Genomic DNA, 23943 nt, shown 5'->3' with positions numbered 1-23943 from the left:
TACTGGTCATCTCTCCTTATAAACTTTCAAAGTTGCAATACCGTATTATTTATTATAGTCCCCATACTGTACGTCACATCTCCTTGCCTCATTTATTTTGTAACTTGAAGTTTTCCTCAAGTTTCTTGACCCCCCCTTGTCCATTTCACTCACCCTCCAACCCTTCTCTTTGGTAACCACCAACCCATTTTTGTCTCTATAATTTTTTTAGATTCCACATATTGTATTATTTTTTAGATTCAGCAAATAAATCTTTTTTTAAATCTTCAAATACTTTATTTCATTTGCAAGTATTTGTTTTCATTCTTCCTGATTTTATTTATTTATTTTTATTTTAACATTTATCATTTTTAAAATGTTTTTAAACAATATTTGTTTCCCCCCACCCCCTCAGATTGAGTCCCCATAGAATTTCCTTCCCCAAGGAATCCATGCACCATCACCACAGTCCCCTGTGCTCCTTCCTCCCTTCCTCTGATCCCTCTCCCTCCTCATCCCCTGCAGGATGTCTCTGGTTTATAATTGTCTGTTTTTGCTTTGTTGTGTTTTGTACTGTTATTATTATTTTTAAAATAATAATTGGTTATTTGGTTCCCCTATATTCACGTTATAAGTGAAACCTTCTGATATTTTTCTTTTTCCTTCTGGCTTATTTCACTGAGCATAATTCCTTCTAGCTCCATCCATGTTGCTGCGAATAGCATGAGTTTATCTTTTTTGATTGCTGAATAATGGAATTGTGTATATATGCCACATCTTCTTGATCCAGTCATCTATTTTTGGGCAATTGGGTTGTTTCCAGGTTTTACCTATTGTAAATAGTGCTGCAATAAACGTAGGTGTACAGGTGCTCTTTTGAATCACTGTTTTGTGTCCTTTGGGTAGATTCCCTAGAACTGGAATTGCCAGATGTTATGGTAGCTCCATTTTTAGCAGACTGAGGAACCTCTAGACAGCTTTCCACAGTGGTTGGACCAGTTTGAACTCCCACCAGCAGTAGGAGAGTTCCTTTTTTACCGCATCCTCACCAACATTTGTTGCTGCTTGTTTTTTTGATGTGTGCCATTCTTAACAGTGTAAGGTGGTGTCTCAGTGTGGTTTTGATTTGCATTTCCCTGATGATAAGGGATGTTGAACATTTTTTCATATGCCCGTTGGCCATTCGCATTTCCTCTTTGGAGAAATGTCTTTTGAGTTCTTCTGCCCATTTCTTGACTGGATTGTTTATTTTGTTTTTGTTGAGCCTGGTGAGTTCTTTGTATATCTTTGTGATCAGTCCCTTATCAGTTGAATGGAATGCAAAGATTTTTTTCCCAATCAGGTGGGTGTCTCTCTGTTTTGGTTAATGTTTTCTTTGCTGTACAGAAGCTTTTCAGTTTGATATAATCGCAGGTGTTTATCTTTGCCTTCACTATCCCTGATTTGGGTGATGAGTCTTTATTTCTGGGCTCTCTATTTGGTTACATTGGTCTGTGTGTCTGTTTTGGTTCCAATACCAAACTGTTTTAATTATTATGGCTTTGTAGTATACCTTGAAGGTTGGAAGTGTGATACCGCCTTTCTCCTTTGTTTTCATCAGTAGGGCTTTGGCTATTTGTGTTTTTTTTTTTTTTTTTGTGGTTCCATATGAATTTCGTCAGTATTTGTTCTATTTCTTTGAAGAATGTCTTTGGGATTTTTATTGGAATAGCATTGAACCTGTATATTGCTTTTGGGAGGCTGGCCATTTTAATAATGTTGATTCTTCCAATCCATGAGCAGGGGATGTCTTTCCATTTCTTTGGGTCTTCAATTTCTTTAAACAACGTTTTATAATTTTCTGTGTATAGGTCTTTCACCTTTTTTGTTAGGTTTATTCCCAAATATTTGATTTTTTTTTGGTTTCAATTATAAAAGGGATGGTTTTCTTGATTTCTTCTTCAGATTGATTGATTGTATATAGGAAAGCTCCTGATTTTTGTGTGTTGATTTTGTATCCTGCTACTTTACTGAACTGGTTGATTATTTTGAGTAGTTTTCTGTGGAGTTTTTAGGGTTCTCTATGTATATTATCATGACATCTGCAAATAGTGATAGTTTTACTTCTTTCCCTATTTGGATTCCTTGTATGTCATTCTCTTGTTTTATTGCCCTGGCTAGGACCTCCAGTATTATATTGAAGTGCAGTGGTGAGAGAGGACAACCCTGTCTTGTTCCTGATCTTAAAGGAAAGGCCTTCAGCTTTTTGCCATTGAGAATAATGTTGGCAGTGGGTTTGTCATATATGGCTTTTGTCATGTTAAGGTGTGTTCCTTCTATCCCGAGAATTTCAAGGACCTTCAGCATAAATGGATGTTGGACTTTGTGGAATGCTTTCTCAGCATCTATTGATATGATCATATGGGTTTTATTTTTCTTTTTGTTGATGTGTTGGATTACACTTAGTGATTTTCTTATGTTTAACCATCCTTGTGCCCCTGGGATGAATTCCACTTGATCGTGGTGTACTATCCCTTTGATGCATTGTTGGATTCTTTTGGGAAGGATTTTGTTGAGGATTTTTGCATTAGTGTTCATTAGGGAGATTGGCCTGTGATTTTCTTTTTTGTTCTGTCTTTGTTTGGTTTGGGTATTAGTGTAATGTTGGCTTCGTAGAACATATTTGGTAGTATTCTTTCTTTTTCAAATTTTTTGAAAGAGTTTGTGTAGGATAGGCACTAATTCACTGCTGAATGTTTGGTAAAATTCATTTATGAAGCCATCTGGGCCTGGGCTTTTGTTTTTGGAGAGTGCTTTGATTACTGCCTCAATTTTGCTGCTTGTAATTGGTATGTTTATTTGTTCTATTTCTTCTTTGTCCAGCTTTGGATGATTATATCATTCTAGGAATTTGTCCATATCTTCTAGGTTGTGGAATTTGTTTGTATAATCTCTGATTATTCTTTTGATTTCTACTGAGTCTGTTGTGATTTCTCCTCTTCCATTTATTATCCTATTTATATGTGTTTTCTCCTGGTTTTTCTTTGTGAGCCTCGCTAGAGTTTGTCTATTTTGTTTATTTTTTCAAAGAACCAACTTTTGGTTTCATTGATCTTTTGGATTTTTTTTTAAATTTCCAATTCATTTATTTCTCCTTTGATTTTTATTATTTCCTTTCTTCTACTGACTTTAGGGTTTTTTTGTTGTTCTTTTTCTAGTTCTTTGAGATGTGAGATTAGGCTGTTTCTTTGGGTTCTTTCTTGTTGGTTGATATGAGCCTGTATTGCTATATATTTTCCTCTTATTACTGCTTTTGCTGCATCTGGAAAGTGGTGTCCTCCTTGTCATTCAACTCAAAGTATTTCTTTTTTTTTATATTTTATTTTATTTTTTTATAAATAATAAATTTTGTTTTTATATTCCCCATACAATTGCAGCCCCCCCCCCATTCTGACCCCAATCCCTCCCCTCCAGCCCCCGCCCCCCTAAAAGTGTCTCTGGTTCATAGTTTTTTGTTGATTTTGATTTTCACTTTCTTATAGTTAATCATTTTCCTGGTCCCTTATTTAAGTTTTCTAGATTCCTGCTATGAGTGAGACCATCCGGTATTTTTCTTTTTCTTTCTGGCTTATTTCGCTGAGCATGATCCCTTCCAGCGCCATCCATGTTGCTGCAAATTGCATGTGTTTATCTTTTTTGAATGCTGAGTAATATTCCATGGTATATATGTACCACATCTTCTTGATCCAGTCATCTATTTTTGGGCATTTGGGTTGTTTCCAAAGCTTAGCTATTGTAAACAGTGCTGCTATAAACATAGGGGTGCAGGTGTTCTTTGGAATTGATGTTTCTGTGTCCTTTGGGTAAATACCTAGGAGTGGAATTGCTGGATCATATGGAAGCTCTATGTTTAGTAGGTCCAGAAATCTCCACACAGCTCTCCACAGTGGTTGGACCAGTTTGCACTCCCACCAACAGTGCAGGAGAGTTCCTTTTTCTCCACACCCTCGCCAACATTTGTTGTTGCTAGTTTTTTTAATATGTGCCATTCTCACTGGTGTAAGATGGTATCTCATGGTAGTTTTGATTTGCATTTCCCTGATGACAAGTGATGTTGAACATTTTTTCATATGCCTGTTGGCCATTTGCATTTCCTCTTCAGAGAAGTTTCTTTTTAGCTCTTCTGCCCATTTTTTGACTGGATTATTTTCTTTGTTGTTGTTGAGTCTCATCAGCTCTTTGCAGATTTTTGTGATCAGTCCTTTATCATTAGTGTTGGGTGCAAAAATGTTCTCCCAGTTGGTGGGGTTTCTCTTTGTTTTTGTTATTGTCTCTTTTGCTGTGCAGAAGCTCTTTAATTTGATGTAGTCCCAGCTGTTTATCTTTGCCTTCACTATCACTGCTTTGGGTGATGTGTCTGTAAAGATGTCTTTGATGTGCAAATCACATAGTATTTCGCCTATATTTCCTTCTATATATTTTATGGTTTCGGGTCTTATGTCAAGTTCTTTAATCCATTTTGAGTTGATTTTTGGGTATGGTGTGAGGTAGTGGTCAAGCTTCATTCTTTTGCATGTAGCGACCCAGTTTTCCCAGCACCATTTATTGAACAAACTTTCTTTGCTCCAATGCATAGTCTTTGCTCCTTAGTCAAAGATTAGTTGACCATAAATCTGTGGGTTTTTTTCTGGATTTTCTATTCGATTCCATTGGTCTGTATGTCTGTTCTTGTTCCAATACCATGCAGTTTTGATGATTATGGCTTTGTAGTATAGTTTGAAGTCTGGGAGTGTGATGCCTCCATTTCCTTCTTTTTTTTTCAGGAGAGCTTTGGCTATTCGGGGTTTTTTGTGATTCCATATGAATTTCATCAATAATTGTTCTATTTCTTTGAAGAATGACATTGAAATTTTGATTGGAATAGCATTGAATCTGTATATTGCTTTTGGTAGGATGGCCATTTTAATAATGTTTATTCTTCCAATCCATGAGCAGGGGATGTCTTTCCATTTCTTTGTGTCTTCTTCTATTTCTTTTAACAGTGTTTTATAGTTTTCTTTGTATAGGTCCTTTACCTCTTTTGTTAGATTTATTCCCAAATATTTGATTTTTTTTTGTTTCGATAATAAAAGGGATTTTTTTTTTATTTCTTCTTCTTCAGATTTATTGTTTGTGTATAGGAAGGCTACTGACTTTTGCGTGTTGATTTTGTATCCTGCCACTTTACTGAATTGATTGATAAGTTGAATTAGTTTTTCTGTGGAGTTTTTGGGGTTCTCTATGTATATTATCATATCATCTGCAAATAGTGATAGTTTGACTTCTTCTTTTCCTATTTGGATTCCTTGGATGTCTTTCTCTTGTCTTATTGCTCTGGCTAGGACTTCCAGTATTATATTGAAAAGCAGTGGTGAGAGTGGACATCCTTGTCTTGTTCCAGATCTTAATGGAATTGCTTTCAGCTTTTCACCATTGAGGATGATATTGGCTGTTGGCTTGTCATAGATGGCCTTTATGATGTTGAGGTATGTTCCTTGTATTCCAAGAATTTCAAGGGCTTTTATCATGAATGGGTGTTGCACTTTGTCGAAAGCTTTCTCAGCATCTATTGATATTATCATATGGTTTTTATATTTCTTTTTTTGATGTGTTGGATAACGTTGATTGATTTTCTGATGTTAAACCATCCTTGTGTCCCTGGAATGAATCCTACTTGGTCGTGGTGAATTATCTTATGGATACATTGTTGGATTCTGATAGCTAAAATTTTATTGAGGATTTTTGCATCAGTGTTCATTAGGGAGATTGGCCTGTAGTTTTCCTTTTTTGTGTTGTCCTTATTCGGTTTTGGTATTAGTGTAATGTTGGCTTCATAGAACGTGTTTGGTATTATCCCTTCCTTCTCAATTTTTTGGAAGAGTTTGTGAAGGATAGGCACTAATTCGTCTCTGAATCTTTGGTAGAATTCATTTGTAAATCCATCAGGTCCTGGGCTTTTGTTTTTGGGAAGGTTTTTGATTACCATTTCAATTTCGCTGCTTGTAATTGGTCTGTTTAGGTGTTCTATTTCTTCTTTATCTAGCTTTGGGTGATTGTAGAGTTGTAGGAATTTGTCCATCTCCTCTAGATTGTTAAACTTGTTTCCATATAACTGTTCATAGTAGTTACTGATTATTCTTTTGATTTCTGCTGTGTCCATTGTGATTTCTCCTCTTTCATTTATGATCTTGTTTATTTGTGCTTTCTCCCTTTTTTCCTTTGTGAGCCTGGCTAGGGGTTTGTCTATTTTATTGATTTTTTCAAAGAACCAGCTCTTGGTTTCATTGATCTTTTGGATTGTTTTTTTAGTTTCAATTTCATTTATTTCTGCTTTGGTTTTTATTATTTCTTTTCTTCTACTGGTTTTGGGTTTTTTTTGTTGTTCTTTTTCTAGATCTCTGAGCTAGGTTCTTTCTTTGAGTTCTTTCTTGTTTTTTGATGTGAACTTCTATTGCTATATATTTTCCTCTTATTACTGCTTTTGCTGCATCCCATACATTTAGGATATTGGTGTCCTCCTTGTTGTTCAATTCAAAGAATTTTTTAATTTCTTCTTTGATCTCCTCATTAGTCCAGTGGTCTTCCAGTAGTTTGGTTTTTAATCTCCATAAGGTAGAATAGTTCCTTGCCTTCTTTTTAAGGTTTATTTCTAGTTTGATGCCTTCATGGTTAGAAAAAATGTTTGGTATGATTTCAGTCTTGGTGTATCTGTTGATGTTTGTCTTGTGCCCCAGTATGTGATCGATCCTGGAGAATGATCCATGTGCGCTTGAGAAAAATGTGTACTCCGTTTTTTTTGGGTTTAGTGTTCTATAGATGTCTGTTAAGCCCAAATGCTCTAGGTCCTTATTTAGAGCTTTAGTTTCTTTGCTTATTTTTTGTCTTGTTGATCTATCCATTGTTGATAGTGGTGTGTTGAAGTCTCCCACTACGTATGTGTTTTCTCTGATGTCTGTTTTCAGAGAGGGCAACAGTTGTCTGATATATTTTGGTGCTCCTTCGTTTGGTGAGTATATGTTAATGAATGTTATTTCTTCTTGAAGTATTGTCCTCTTGATCATAATGTAGTGACCACTGGGGTCTCTTTTTATTTTTTTGAGTTTGAAGTCTGTTTTATCTGATATAAGTATAGCTGTTCCTGCTTTCTTTTTGGTCCATTTGCTTGTAGGATTGTTTTCCATCCTTTAACTTTAAGCCTATTTTTATCTTTTGTAGCTAAATGTGTTTCCTGGAGACAGCAAAAGGTTGGGTATTGTTTCTTAATCCAGGCTGCAACTCTGTGTCTTTTTATTGAAGAGTTTAGTCCATTTACATTTAGAGTTAATAATGATATGTTAGCATCTGTATTTGCCATTGTGATTTTCTTTCCTTTGATTTTATTTATTTATTCTTTTAATAACTTTTTTTTTTTTGGCCTTCTTTCATTGTTATTCATCCCTCTGAGTTTCTGGCTTTGGGACTCCTTGTAGTAATTTTGGAGTGGGGGTTTAGTTGTAATGAAATTCCGGAGTTTCTGTTTGTCTGGGAAGGTCCATATTCTTTCTTCAAAGAGGAAGGAGAGCTTTGCGGGATAGAGTATTCTTGGTTGGCATCTGTTTTCTTGGAGTCTGTTGACTATGTCCCTCCACTCTCTCCTTGCCCGTAGTGTTTCTTCGGAGAAGTCTGATGTCAGCCTGATTGGCTTTCCTTTGAATGTTATCTGTTTCTTCCCTCTTGCCAGCTTCATTATTTTTTCCTTGTCCTGGATTCTTGGGAGCTTTACTATGATGTGTCTTGCTGTATTTTTCCTTTCGTCGTGGAAGTTTGGTGTTCTTCTTGCTTCTTGTATATCAATTTTCAGCCCCTTCTTCATATTTGGGAAGTTCTCTTCAATTATCTCTTTGAATATTTTCTCTGTTCCTACATCTCTCTCCTCTCCTTCTGGTATTCCTATAACTCTTATATTTCCTTTCCTCATGGAGTCAGATAGTTCCCGAAGTCTTTCTTCGTTCTTTTTCCTTCGTACTTCTCTTTCCTTTTCTGTTTTGGTTCTTTTTATTTCTGTGTCTTCAAGATTACTTATTCGTTCTTCCATTTCATCTATTCTGCTTTCATTGCTTTTCCCAGAATTCTTTAGTTCTTCCATTAATTCTTTGATCGCCTGCATTTCTTTTACTTCCCTCTTTAGGGACTCAATTTCATTCTTCTGACCATTGTTTTCCCTCTCTAGGGACTCGATTGCATTCTTCTGATCGTTGATTATTTTTCCCTTATCATTGTTTTCCTTTATGACTTCTGTCAGTTTTTTAATCACGGCAATTTTAAATTCTCTTTCTGGAAGGCTCAGAAGTTCTTCCAAGTTACTGTCGTTGCAATCTGGGGGCTGGTTTTCTTTTTGTGGTGTGCTTTTTCCCTGGGGAGTTGCTAGGTTGCGTGTGGTTCTTCTACTCCCTACTGTCTGTTTTCTAATTTGCCGTATGCATTGGGACAGTGTGTTGTTGGGACTGGCCGGCATCTTGCGTGAGCTTCTCTGCTCCCCTCTGGTTCCTCCTGGAGCCATATGTCAGTTTCAAGCAGTCTTTACTGGAGAAAGGTCCCTGTTCTAAAATGCCGATGTGAGGACACACTCCCCTGTGCGCCTGGTCTGCCCTGGAGGTGGGTTCCTGCTCCCCCTCTGGGCTTGGACTGCAGGCCAGAGGGGGTCTGGCGTGGGCGGACTTCCCCCGCTCACCTCTGGCTCCTGAGGAAGCCTTCTTTACTGAAGAAATGTAGTCTTTACTGAAGAAATGTCCCTGTTCTAAAATGGTGATGTGGGACACACTCCCCCTGCGCGTCCGGTCTCAGGCACACTCTTCTGCGCGCCTGGTCTGCCCCGGCTGTGGGTGCTCGCTCCCCCTGTGGGCTCAGACTACTGGTCGGAAGGGGCCTGGCGTGGGCTAACTCCCCAGCCACTGGCTCCTCCAGGAGCCTCTGCTGGCTTCAAGTCGCTAGGTGGCGCCAGAGATCTCTCCTAGAGCCCTTGGGGAGCTGATTTTCCACCCTGTGGGACTGGGAACAGAGCGGGAATGGTAGGGTACACCTCAACAGCTTTGGGGTGCTGTGTCTGCCTTATGCCCCACCGTCGTGGGGAACCCACGCCCCTAATTTAATGCCCCGGGTCTCAGTTCCAAAGCTCTCAGTTCCAGGACGTGGGCTGTAGCCCAGTTCAGTGGCGCGGGAATGGCGCCTTTTGAATCCGGCTCCTGTGCCTGGGCGCCTGGTTTCTGCTCACTCAGTGAGGGCCTCCGCGTCTACCCGCAAGCCTAGGTAGTAGGCGCGGGGACCTGCGCTTGCTTTTCAACCGCACTGCTTTTCCGCGCGATTCCGATTCTGGTCTGCGCTGCTTTTCAGCGCAATCCCGATCCCGATCCGCGTCTGGTTTTCCAGCGCGCCACTTTTCGGTGTAAGCTTACCGGGTGGCCTGGGGCTGTGTGCTGGTGCTGGCCTCCTCCTGGGGGGCGGGGTCTCTCTTCCTGGAGCTCACCGCTGCGGCGGATCCTGCAGGATTCTCCACAGCTCCCATTCACGGGGTGTGGTGGCTGAAATAGTTCCTTTCCACTCACAGTCCCGCTTGCTGCGTAGTTTGTTCTTGTTGGTCCTTTTAGTTTGTTGTTTTCCTCCTCTCTGCGGGTCGGAGAGTGCCGCCTCTGTGGGCGGGGTAGGGGAGCAGGGTTTTGCGCTTTCCTCCCTTCTGGTCCTCTTTTATGGCCACTTTCTTCTTCGGGCAGTTTGCTGGAGTCACCCGTTTATCTTCCGTGTCCCGGTTCTCACTGGGACCTGCCGCTTTTCCTCCCTATTAACTTTTTTTAATGGGAGATCTTACTCGCAGCGTCTCCTCGCCACCATGTTGCTCTGCCCATCCAGTTAAAGTATTTCTTAATTTCTTCTTTGATGTCCTCATTAGTCCAGGGGTCTTCCAGTAGTGTGGATTTCAATCTCCATGAAGTGGGAGTCTTCCTTGTTTGCTTTTCTTGATTTATTTCTAGCTTGATGCCTTTATGATCAGTGAAGATACTTGGAATGATTTTGATCTTCATGTATCTGTTGATGTTTGTCTTGTGGCCCAGTATGTGATCGATTCTGGAGAATGATCCATGCGCACTTGAGAAAAATGTGTACTTGGATTTTTTTGGGTGCAGTTTCCTATAGATGTCTGTTAAGTCCATGAGTTCTTTGTCTTTATTTAGGGCTCTAGTGTCTTTGTTTTATTTTTTGTCTCGTTAACCTGTCCATTGGTGAGAGTGGGGTGTTGAAGTCTCCCACTATATATATATGTTTTCTTTAATGTCTGTTTTCAGAGCTGATAATTGTCTAATATATTTTGGTGCCCCTTCATTTGTTGAGTATATGTTGATGAGTGTTATATCTTCCTGATGTGTTGTCCCCTTGATCATAATGTAATGTCCATCAATGTCTCTTTTTACCTTTTTTACTTTGAAGTCTATTTCATCTGATGTAAATTTGGCTATTCCTGCCTTCTTTTTGGTCCATTTGCTTATAGGATTATTTTCCAACCTTTTACTTTCAGTCTGTGTTTATCTTTTGTGTTTAAATATGTTTCCTGGAGTCAGCAGAAGTTTGGATTTAGTTTTTTAATCCAGCCTGCTACTCTGGGTCTTTTTATTGATGAATTTTATCCATTTACATTTAGAGTTAATATTGATATGTTGGCATCTATGTTTGCCATTTTGTTTGTCTTTTTTGTGAATTTATTCCTTGCTTTATTCTGTTCTTTTTGTTCATTCCTCTGTTGGTTTTGGCTTTAAGAATTCTTGTAGAATTTTTTGGAGTGGGGATTTAGTTCTAATGAATTTCTGGAGTTTCTGTTTGTCTGAGACGGTCCATATTTTTTCTTCGTAGAGGAAGCAGAGCTTTCAGCAAATAAATCTTATAGTATTATATTTTCCTCTCTCTCTCTCTCTGTCTGATTTATTTCATTTGTCATAAGACTCTCAAGGCCCATTTTTGTTGTCACAAAAAACAAGATTCTGTCTTTCTGTAGCTGAGTAGTATTTCTTTGAGTATGTATACCACGTCTTCTTTATCCATCCATCCTTTGATGAGCACTTAGCTTGCGTCCATATCTTGGCTATTGTAAAATTCTGCCTCCGTGACTCTGCGGGTACAGATATCTTTTTTCAATAGTGCTTTCATTTCCTTCAGATAAATGCCCAGAAGTGGAATTTCTGGATCATGTGGAAGTTCTATTTTTAATTTTTGAGGAACCTGCATAGTGTTTTCCACGTGGCTGTGCTAGTTTGCATTCCCAGCAACACGAGGGCTCCCTTTTACCACATCTTCACCACACCTGTTTATTGTCTTTTTGATAATAGTCATTTGCCACAGGTGTGAGGTGACATCTCATGGTGGTTTTGATTTGCATCTCCCTGCGCTTTTATGATGCTGGACATTAGCTCATATATTAATTTTCACTGTAACTCTATAAAATAGGGATTATTATTATTCAGTTTTACAGCAGGAGAAACTGGGGCACAGAATGGTCAAATAACTTGCTCAAGGCCACACAACTAAAAAGTAGCAGATACAGAACTTGAAACCAGACTGGCTCTGGAGTCTGCACCCTGAACCACTATGCTATACCCAGAATTCTCTTTAACTCCTGGTATATAGCTCAAATTATCTTTTCAGACAACAGCTACTGCCCATTGAGTATTAATGCTACCACTACTGGGAGACAATTCTCTCTCTGTCTCTGGAATTTTCACACAACGTATAAACAGGGGTGTGTACAATATTTGTTTGGGCTTTCTGTTCAAAGATGTTTGTATCACAAACAGTCTTGGAAGACAGAATTTCTTTTTGTAGAGCAGAGGGAAGATTAGCTATCCACATAATGAAGATAATGCCTCCTTCTGACATAGAGGTAGGGTCTGCTTCTTTGCAGTTCACTAGAAGAAACTGGGAATTCTAAGCTGGGAGGTCCTCAGCTGTAATGTAAGCCCATCCTATGACCAGTGCCTATTTGGGTTCATCTGCATTGTCCAGGGGACTTGGGAAGCCTGGCCAAAGTTCATGCTGCCTGCTGTGCCTCAAGTATTAAGAATACTTTGTCTGAGTCTGGAGCCTCTTGTCTTCTGGAAGTACCTGTGAAACTGTGGCAGGTTAAATTATCAGCTTGCACATAAAGTCATAGGCCCCTCACAGTTCTAACACCTACTTCTCCCTGTGAGGCCACATGTCACCAAGGTGTCTCTCCTGGGACACTGGATTTAGCATATTAGGTCCTACCTCAGCTGCTGCCTTACCTGATGCTGAGTTGGATGGTGAAGAGTTGAAGCATGCCATCCCCTTAAGGCTGATTTCTCAACCTTGACATTAACATTTTGATCTGTATCATTCTATAGAGCAGGTTTGTATCTGAGCACTGCAGGGTGCTGACATCCCTGGACTCTGCTCTCTAGATGCCATTAGCAGTCCACCTCCAATCAAAAATGTTTCCATATGTTGCCAAATATCCCCTGAGGGGTAGGCTGAACCATCCTCCTTGTGAGAAGTACTCCTTTTAGGAAGAACCACTATCTTAGGCATCTAGCAAAACTATCTTATTTGGTATAAGGAATCTATTTTTTTTTTGAGAAATCTCTTTATACTTCCAAGTTATGTAGATATTATTCCTAAAGTATCCTCAGTTCGAACATTTATATATGAGAATTTATGGGACCTTAAATGAATGCATGAATTATAAAAAATAACAAGATTGCAGGCTCCTGTGCATAGCAATATTGTTTGTAATATCCAAAGATGGAAGCCATTTAGAGTCCATGGACAGATGAAAGGATAAGCAAAATGTGGCATATAATGCACTATTACTCAACCTTTAAACGGAAGGAAATTCTGAGCTATGTTACAACATGGATATGCTTGAGAACATAGTTTTGTTAGGGGGAAAGGATGTCCTAAGCGAATTCTATACAGGCTTTGTGGATGCCACCCTCACTCCATCAAGACACTGGGAACTACAAATCCCATGATCCCCAAAAGGAAGTTGCGAGGATCTAAGGGTGGAGTTAAGCAGCCATTCTCTCTGTTTGTAAATAAAAACCAGCCATGTTAGTGGGGTCTGAGACACTTGGCTTGTGCTCTTGGCCAGGCAGGTTTGGTCTGGGCAGGTCACTTGGGATTCTAGGTTGGCAGAATGGGTAGGAGGCATTTAAGAATTTATCTCCCTCCTTTTTCCTTAAGTTGTACATTTCCTCATTTCCCTTTCCCTTGTAAATAAACCTTTGTTAACCTTTTGTGTGTGCCTTCAGTGTAAGTCCCTTTTAAGTGCATGGATGAGGACCCATAGTAAGGCAACCTGTTATAAAGCGGGGTTGCCCTGTAACAGTTTGAGTGAAATAAGTCAGTTGTGAAAGGACAGACACTGTAGAAGTGCACTTATATGAGCCTCTTAGAGTAGTCCAAATCATAGACTCAGAGAGTAGGATCGTGGGTACCAGGAGCTGGGGGAGGGGAAGGAGAGTTAGTGTTTAATGGGGACAGAGTTTCAGTTGGGGAAGATGACAAAGTTCTGGAGATGGAAGGTGGTGGTGGTTGCACAACAGTGTGAATGTACTTAATGCCACCAAACTGGACACTTACAAATGGTTAACATGGTAAATTTTATGTTTTGTGTAAAATAAGTAACAACAGTAATTAGTAACATTTGTTGAGTACTTACTGTATACCAGGGTCCAAGTAAGTGTTCCAGGTGCACTATCAGTTATGCCAAATCACTGCTACGTTTTGTCTATGTATCATTTTAGGTTTACCAAAAGTGGACCCCAAACGAGGATTTGTGGGAGGTGGTCCCTGGAAGCCCAGTGAAAACGTAGGAAAAAGAGACAAGGAAGGGAGGCATATCCCTGAGTGGGTTACTGCTGTGGGCCATTGGGGCTTGGTTCCCCTGTGACCTCTGAGTGACTTCTGACTTGTTCTGAAGACACCTTAGAGTTATCCCATTGAAGGGTCAAGAGTCTGGGAGTAGTTGTTTAACCATGTCTTGACTGTTATTGATTGATGGCTGCTTTCTGCTCATTAATATCCTGGCAGTCTATCTGTTCCACCCAAGACTAATAATGCTCTGTATTGGAAGTTGTTAGTGTATTATGGGAACTGTCTGTATGTGACCTATGGGTAGATTGAAGGAATGTGGGGGCAGATAACCAACAACAAGCAACCAACTTACAGTGACATTTAGCTCTTTCCAAAAACTTCTAGAAAACCAACACAGTAGACATATGATCTACTTTTCTAGTTAACAGATGATGGTAACACAAAAATGATGTTCTTTGGCATAACAAGAGCTACCAGCAATCTGGCCTGCAATCTTTGTGTCCTGTCAGTATATTAAGCTAATGCAAATAGTTTTTCATTTTTGTGATGATAACATCACACTTCTGGCACCAATTTCTTTATTAGAGTAAATGTTTGTAGTATTAAAAAATGACTGGCAAAATATACTCTGGACATTTTGGCAAGGACCAAATACATCATTGGACATTCTGGACAGGACCAAATGTACTTTAAGGAATAAGGACCTTGCTTCCCACACAAGGCTATTGTTTCAGATGACTATTAACTTATGGACCATTAACAAAGATTTGGCAGTTCTAGGGATAAAATACTACAAATTAAATAGACATAAGAACTCTGGCTTGAAAAGGAATATTTGTTGTGGTTTCTCACAATGACATGAACTAGAAGCAACAGACCAGATGCCTACAATTTTTTAGGTGTATTGTTGCTAAAGAAGTAAACAGTTCAGTCTGAAAAAACTTACGACTTTTGAACCTTTGTATTTTAGGCCTTTTTGTTACAGCATCTAAATCTGAGTTTTAAGCAAAGTGAGACTAAATACTGTTTTTTAGGGCAATATGAAGGAAATATCTAAGATCAGAACTGTGCAGGAGAATTCGGTGCAGATGGGCACTGACACTCAGATGTCATAATGCTATGGTTACCTAATAAAAGCTAGCTTTCTGCTGAAGAGGGCTCCCAAGGCTCCCTTCATGTCATTATTACGAAGGCTGTAAATGAAGGGATTCATCATGGGAGTGACCACGGTATACATCACTGCAGCGGCTGTGTCCTTTTGGGCTGTGTGGGAGGACATAGGACTGAAATAGACTCCAATGAGTGTTCCATAGAACAGGGACACCACAGAGAGATGAGAGCCACAGGTGGAGAAAGCCTTCTGCTTGCTTTTTGTGGATGGGATCCTCAGCACAGCTGCAAAGATATTTGTATAGGAGACCAAAATGCCCACAAATGGGATGAAAAGGGGCAGGGCACCCACAGTGTTCAGTACTGCATTGATGAGAGAGGTGTCAGAGCAAACCAGTTTCAGCAGAGGGCTGACATCACAGAAGAAATGGGGGACATGGTTGTGGTTGCAGAATGAGAGGCGGGCCATTAATACTGTGTGGACCAGGGCATTTCCCAAGGCTGCCGTCCAGGATACTGCCACCAGAAGGAAACAGACCAGTGGTGTCACAGATGTGGCATAGTGCAGAGGGTGACAGATGGCAGCATAACGGTCGTAGGCCATGGCACCCAGAAGGAAGCTGTCAATACAGATGAACCAGATGAAGAAGAACATCTGGGTCAGGCAACCCGTGTAACTGATCCCTTTGTATCCTGTGACGTGATTGACCAGCATCTTAGGGATGGTGGTAGTAGTGAAGCAAATGTCCACAGAGGCCAGGTTGGCCAGGAAGAAGTACATAGGGTTGTGAAGTCGGGTGTCAGTGACAATGGCCAGGATGATGAGCAGGTTCCCCAGCCCTGTGACCAGGTACATGCTCAGGAAGAGTATGAAGAGCAGCTGCTGTTGCTTTTGGTCCTCTGAGAGGCCCAAGAGGAGGAACTCAGAGATCTGGGTGAAGTTTATCCCTTCCAAACTCATCCTGGATGAAGCAGAAAGGAAATGGAGGAGCTGTCCATGGTCCTGCCCAAGACCAGCCCCTCTACTGAACCCTGTGCCTCATGCCCTCTTGTTAGTTCCCACAGTCATCAGTTCTTCCCTTTGTTTTTTGAAATAGGATCCCTCATCCATTTATTGCATTGTTTGCACCATTTATCCCCACAACATACCTGCAATGTCTCCTGCAGCTTGTGGGCAGGTCCCATGCTTTCTCGTTGCTTCTTGCTTCCATTACCTGTATCTATGGCCCTGGGCTTCACCTGGCACTCAAGAAACATTCTCTATCCTAGGGTACTTATCATTGTCTTCAACTTTGAAGTTGGTCTTCATTTTTAAAAGTTAAGATTAATTTCATTTTTATTGTTTTTGCATGCATTTTTGGTGTAAGTTATAAATCTGTTATGCTTTGATAATTACAAACTAAATCATTTATTTATTTAAAAATATTAGAATAATACTGACAGTAAGAAAGACAACAAGTATCAGGTAGGCGTTTAAATGTTCCTGTTAAATATCATGAGTAGCAATTGCTGCTTTTGTGGGAGAACCAAGAAAAATTGTGTTCACAGTGATGCAAGCCTGAAACTTCCAAATTTTCAGTGGTCAGAGCAACCTGGAGTATTTTTATGTTGTGTAGTAACCACTGTAAACATAGAAATTGTATATTTTTGGAATTGAAAACATTCTTTAGTATAAAAATATGGGTTCAGGACATTATGGAAGTCCCTAAAAAATTAAAATAAAGCTACCAGAAATTTCAACTCTGGGATTTTAGCCAATGAAAATGAAAGTATACTCAAAAGACATCTGCATCCAATGTAGTATAATTTACAATAAAGATGCTGTGGAAATCACCCAAGTGTTTATTGATTAATGAGTGGATAAAGAAGATATGTATATATACAAAAATAGAAATACCACAGAATACAACTAATTCATGAAAAAATGAAATCTTTGCCATTTACACCTGAGGGGAGAAATAAAATACTGTCTAAAAATTAAGAACAATGTAAGAAAATTAAAAAAGAGAGAGAACTGGGTGAAGGTGGTCAAAGGTGTAGACTTCCAGTTATAAAATAAATAATACCAAGGTCTTAGTGTACAACATGATGACAATAGTTAATAGTGCTGTATTTTATATTTGAAAGATAAGGGCCTCCCCAGTGGCACAGCGCTTGAGCGCTGGGTTGCGAAGCTGCCCGCAGCCTCTGCAGCGCCGGTTCCATCCCCGGCTGCTCCCCTGCCACCGGAGGAGGGTCCCACATGGCGAGCAGACCTCTCCTGCCGCCCGCTGCTCCCTCAGCAGTGTACTTCGGTCCTTCTGCCTGCTCTGCTCCCCGCTCTGGCTCTGGTGAATTCTCTCACCCTCCCGCGCTTCTGATTGTACCCAGTGCTTGTATAAATAAATAAAAATAAATGTTAAAAAAAAAGAAAAATATTCAGAGAGTAGTTCTAAAAATTCTATCACAATTAAAAAATAACTGTATGGGGCCTTCCCTGTGGTGGAAGGGGTTAAGCACCACACTATGAAGCAATCTGCAGCCTCTGCAGCACGAGTTCCATCCCTGGCCAGGCGGAGAGAAACCCACACGGCAAAGCCGACCTCTCCTGGCTCATCTGCTGCTCCCCTCAGAAATGTATTTCAGTCAGTCTGCCTGTTCTGTTCTCCACTCTGTCTCTGGTGAATCTTCTCACCCCCCACATCTCTGGCCTGTGCCCTGCTCTTGTATCCATAAAGAAATAAATCTTTAAAAAAATAACTGTATGGTGGAGGCTAGCTAGACTTATAGTGGTGATCATTCACAATATACACAGCTATCGAATCATTATGTTGAATGCCTACAGCTAATACAATGTAATATGTCAATTACATTAAGGAAAAAACTATATGGGTAGTTAATGGTAAGATTACTATACTATACCATGCTAATGGTAAGATTAATATTTTTAAAATAAATGATTTAGGTAATGGTAAGAATACTATAAATATTGGTGCAAATGATGTTCAACGGATATTCTTTCAACCTGGAATTGTTGATACTTAGATATTTCATCTGAATGGCAATTTTGTTTAGTTTTGACTCAGATAAAGAAAATCTGCAACAGTCAATGAGAAAAAAATGAAAGAACTTACTCTTCAGAGTTACATTAAGAACACTGGAATAATAAAAAGCTACTTTATTTCAGTATATGTTAGTAAAGCAGACAGGAAGCATTTAGAATGTAATATAAGACTTTTTCAACACTCTAACGTACAGTTTAAAGTAATTATAGTCTCAAATATGAATTGTTTAACAGAACTTCAAAAACATAGTTATCAAAGTGTGCATGACATTGCTGTTAAACTTATGCTCCTGCTTGTGGTGAAACCTGTTTACTGAAAAGAGAAAACAGATTGTGGAAAATACACCAAGTTAGTAAAATTCCACCATTATTAAAGAAGTTTCAATGTAGTCACTAAAATTGTTTATGTAATTTATTCAAAAAGTGAAATTTAAGGCTTTAAGGTAGTTCAATGTTTGTAGCTGATCACAAGAGATTATGTGATTTATATCAGAACATTTTAAATAAAATCTGTAAAAAGAAAAGAATTTATTTACTTTAAAACAAGGTCAAATGCTATTTGTGATGCTCTGGTGGTATTTTAGAAATGTCACTTCAAGGAAAAATATTTATGTGAATACTTTTTGGATTTTGAACAGATATAATGTAAGTCTGGAATTCCAGGTAGAGTTTATATAACTTTCTGGGTGTTTTAATTTGGTATCATTCTATCTCTGGATAATTCAGAAGGTTGTAACTAGAAAGAGATACTTGAATTGTTTTTCTCAAAACTTTATATATCACATTACTTCTAATAAGCACAGAGAGAATAAGCCAACCTAACTAAAGAGCTGGCTTTGAAATAGTGAAACAGAAAGAGTATTTGATCCAGATGGACAGCCTGAGAGGTAGGAGCTATGAAACCATGTCAAATCTGTAAAACCTCTTAATAAAAGTTGTGAAAAAGGAGTGGATAAGCATTCTAACAGGGATATCAATACTTTATTTCTTTTTGTTAGGAAGTAATTATTGAACACATAAAAATAAAGTAATAGAAGCAATAGAAATATAAGACATTTTAGAAATGAAAAAATGTGACATATTATTTGGAAACTTAAAATAATATTCATTTCAGTATAAGAGAGCACTGTGGGGAGTTTTTAATAAATTTTATAAAAATGAATTTATAGCTTGATGGCAAAAATAAATTAATTGAATCATAGAAACTGGTCAAAGATTGAAGGTCTGTGGAACAAATATATTTAACAATTAAATCAATCAAATGAATATAACAAGTAAACACTTGCTAGACATGAGGAAGTATTGAAAATATAAAAATATCAGAAGGGCTTATGAGAACTAGGACTTTACATTTGATTATGAATCTCTTAATTAAGTAGAAGCTGAACTGGAACAGGATATCAAAGACATACCTTCACTCATGATTAGTGAAGCATTATTCATAATAACTGAGATATGGGAACACCTAAGTTTCTACCAACGGACAACAGATAAAAGGATAAAGATGAATAAGAACACACACACACACACACACGCATACACAGGGCTACTATTACTTGCCATTAGAGACAACATGGATAAAACCTGAGGGTCTTAGGCTAAATGAGGTAAACCAGACAGAGAAATACACATACTGTTTGGTACAACTTATATCTGAAATCTAAAAAAAAAAAAAAAAAAAGATTCAAATCATACAAAATTAGGTCCTTGATGACCTCCCCAAGTTCTACTCAGGTCACATAGTACCAGTCATGTGGTCTTTTTTTATGTCATTGGTCCTGCCTTAGGGTCTTTGCACCTGCTAACTTATCTGCCTCCAAAGCTCTTTTTTCCGGACTTCCTCCAATTTTCAAGACCCATCCCACATTCTTCCTTCCCCTGTAGCTCAGCCCTAGTGGCCTCTCCATCCTCTTTCCACCTGTGACTTTTATTTTCTGGACCTGGAATCTTCTCCCCAGTCTCTCTGCCTGTTTCTCTGTATCTCTCCTCCTTTTCCTAGGAGTCCACACACACACTTTCTCACTTCCTTGTTAATTCTCAAGCATGTATTGAGCATCTTGCCTTATGTTAATAGGAATTACAAGATTGACACTTACAAAGACAAAGACCCCCTCCCACTCCAGCAGAAAATGCAAACCACAGATGGGTCATCTCCCACACCTCCAAAATATTCAGTAAGCAAATTACAAGATGCACAGCCTCACCAAACCAGGGGCCAGAAATCACAATGATGTGCATTGCATACCCACCAGTCTAGACAAAGTCAAATTATCTAACAATGCCAGTGTGGTCTGGTCATGGATCAACGGGAACACCCACACATCAGGAGGCCTTCTGGACACATTCCTTTCCACATCTAATGAAGTTGGAGCCATGAGTTCCCTGTGACCCAGCAAGTTGATCATAGAGAAATTCTGTCAAAGGTGCCGGTAAAGCTCCTTCAAGGACATTTGGGAAGAGGAGTGGTTGTCCTCAGTAGGGTGCAGAGATCAAATGTGGTAGCCTACCAGTTGGACATTTCCATAATCAGAAATGAGATAAATGTGGAAGCCACTTGAACCAACCTGGATAAGCCTCAAAAGCTTGGGCAGAAGACAACAGTCACAGAAGCATGCACACAGAACCATGCCTCTTCTGTCAGGTCTGAAAACAATTCTACACACTGTGTATACATTCTGTGTGGTGATGGTAAAAATGGTCATGGGAGAGATAAACCCTGGATATAGTGGATATAGGATGTTGGCTTGCTGAGGTGGTAGGGGTGGAGGAGAGAGAGAGAGAGAGAGAGAGAGAGAGAGAGAGAGAGAGAGAGAGAGAGAGAGGATGTGGATGTTTTACTTCTTGAATGATGAATGCAAGATGTGTCCCAGCTTCATTTATCATTTCTATTTTTTTGAATACTTGAAATAGCACACACACATGTGCACACACACATCATGGTCCCCCGCCTCAAGGCACTCCTCAGGAGCAATAGAGTTGGTTGGGTGGGCAAGTGAATGATGAATCCCAACCCCATCCTCTAACCAAGGTCACTGTGTCCCCCCAGCTCACATCTGGAAGGGCCATACACACCTCTTGGATGCTGAATTTTCCTGAGCACTCCGTTTCTCCCCCTACCCGCCCCAGACCCTGTGCCAAACCCAGCTCAGCCTCTGCCCCCATCCTTTACTTCCTTTATACTCTAGCTTAGCACTGGCCATGATGACCACCTGTGGCCAGAGAAGCAGATGACAGCTAGTTCTTCTACCCCACTCACAGCATCATGGGGCTTTTACCTGCTGCCTCTCTTCTTTTCTCCACCCCTCCTCCCCTTCCCAGCACACCACCAGATTCTCATCTTGTTACTCTTAGATGTCAAACCTGCCCCTTCTCTGTTCTCTTTGGCTCCAGACTTGTTCTTCTAGTTCATCTCCATAGTGGGATCAATGGCTAAGCAAAATGATTGCTTCTCCCTTGTTAAAATCCTGCACTGATTCCTCATTGTCCTGGTTCTAGTAAGATAATGTTTCTTGTGTTTGCTGTACTCCTGACCCCACGGCAGGGCATTTGACATGTTTCATCTTACTCAGTCCTCTAAGATGGCATCTTACCTCCATTTATAAGATGAAGAGACTTGGAGAGGACAATGCACTGCCCAGAGTAAGCTCTTGAATCTCTGGGATGCAGACCCCAAACCTGGAACCTCTTAGCATGGCTTGCACACAGACTGCTTCTGTTTTATTTTGTTTCATTCAGTGGAATGAAAAATGAGCCCAGAGATACATAACCATTTCCCCGATGTTATGCGGCAGGCCTTGCTGGTGTCTGCAGCCTCCTGCTCGCTGTTTCCTTTCCTCCCCCTATCTCCACTCACCTGGAGAAGGTGTAACTTCTTGCTGTGAACCTCTCTGCTGGAGATGAGTCAGTTTTTGCAGGGAGAGTGTCCTGGCCTGAGTTGGACGTGGAAGCAAGGTTTACAGGTAGATTTTAGTTTACAGGTAGATTCCAAGGACCTGGCAGACACCATTTTATCCTCCATCCTCATGACCTGGGCTCTATCCCTAGTGTCTTGTTAGGGCTCCTGCTAATTGTCCGCTCTATACCCCTCTCTGCTGAGCCTGTCTCTTTGGGGAGGAGGAGGGCAATTGCAGTTTGTTCTGGGATTTTCCCTCTGTTCCTGATCTGAGGTTGATGGGGATTCTGGCCTTTGGGGGACCTCCCTGAGGGTGTGTGATCCAGAGAATTCCACCAGTACTGCTTGAGCACTGGGGTACATCCATGGTTCCTCACTGGAGAGAGAAATATCATGCTAAGATTTATTTTCATTACAATTTTTTAAATTGAAGTAAATTGCTTTAAGATAGTATACATAAAGGTTTCTGGTGGATAGCATTATTATCTGACATCTGTATATACTACTTTATGATCACACCAACAGGTTCGGTTCTATCTGTCACCTTATAATAGCCCCTACACACACCCCTGCCCCCTTCACTTGATTTTAGCCACTCTCCTTCCCCTTTTCTTTTTGTAATTACCATCCTGCTTTTTATAATATGAATTTGTTTTTATCTTGTTTATTTATCGTTCATAGATGAGTGAAATGATATTGTATTTGTCTTTCTCTGTCTGACATATTACTTAGCATAATACCTGTAATACCCAAATGGCAAGATTTTTTTCTTTCTCCTGTCATCTGCAACTATGACAGTTTTACTTATTCCTTTCCAATTTCAATACCTCCATTTCCTTTTCTTGCCTAGTTTCCCTCTCTGGATGTCCAGTGTTATTTTGAACAATTGTGATGAGAATGAGCATCCATGTCTTGGTCCTGATCTTGGACAAGAAACGTTCAATTCTTCATCACTGAGTATGATAGTACTCAATGTGGGTTTGTCATAAATAATCTATGTTATATTGAGGTACATTTTCCTTTTATAGCCATTTTATTTAGCATTTTTATCATGGATGTGGAATCTTGTCAAATACTTTTCCTGAATTTATTGAGATGATCATATGATTTTTATTCTCTCTGTTTGATGTGGTATATCACATTAATTGATTTGCATATGCTGAATCATCCTTACATTTCTGGAATAAATCTTACTTGATAATGGTGTATAATTCTATTAACTATTGCTAAACTGATTTGTTAGTATTTTGTTGAGGATTTTTCCATCATTGTTCATCAGAGTTATTGGTTGAGTTTTTTTTTTTTTTTTTTGCTATTGTCTATTTTTGGCGTAGGGTAATGTTGGCCTCATAAATGTGTTTTGAAGCTTTTTTTCCTCTAACTTTTTGGGAAAGGTTGAGAAGGATAAATATTAGACATGCTTTGAAAGTTTGGTAGAATTTACTAGTCATGTCTGCCTCCATGCTTCTTTTCTTGGAGTCTTTTCATTACTGCTTTAATTTCCTTAAATTTACTCAGAATATTCAGATATTCTTCCATCAGTATTGGAAGATTGTATGTTTCTAAGAATTTATCCATTTTTTTCTAGATGGCCCAATTTGTTGCCATACAGATACTCTTAATTCCTTTGTATTTCTGAGTTATCTGTTGTAACTTCTGTTTTCTTTATTTATTTGAATTTTCTATTTTCTTGTGAGTCAGGCTAAAGTTTGTCTTTTTGTTTATCATTTCAAGGAACTAGTTATTGATTTTTTTTCTCTTGTATTGCTTTTTTTTTCTTTTAAAGATTTATTTATTTATTTATTTATACAAGCACTGGGTACAGTCAGAAGCGCGGGAGGGTGAGAGAATTCACCAGAGCCAGAGCGGGGAGCAGAGCAGGCAGAAGGACCGAAGTACACTGCTGAGGGGAGCAGCAGGCCGCAGGAGGGGTCTGCGCGCCATGTGGGACCCTCCTCCGGTGGCGGGGGGTGGCGGGGGGTGGGGGGGTGGGGGGGATGGAACCGGCGCTGCAGAGGCTGCGGGCAGCTTCGCAACCCAGCGCTCA

General features: G+C 39.6%; 1 protein-coding gene across 1 annotated transcript; it reads right to left on the bottom strand.

The window, feature by feature from the left end:
* Positions 1-14974: 14974 nt before the first annotated feature.
* On the bottom strand, positions 14975-15922 carry LOC311181567 (olfactory receptor 1f45-like; the record flags this gene model as incomplete). The annotated part of the gene is made up of 1 exon (XM_084250014.1): positions 14975-15922. The coding sequence occupies one exon, from the start codon at positions 15920-15922 to the stop codon at positions 14975-14977; it is 948 nt and encodes a 315-aa protein (XP_084106140.1).
* Positions 15923-23943: the final 8021 nt, after the last annotated feature.

The sequence above is a fragment of the Talpa europaea genome (assembly GCF_964194135.1).
Source record: "Talpa europaea genome assembly, chromosome: 12".
NCBI lineage: Eukaryota > Metazoa > Chordata > Mammalia > Eulipotyphla > Talpidae > Talpa > Talpa europaea.
This window is presented reverse-complemented; position numbering and strand designations above follow the sequence as displayed.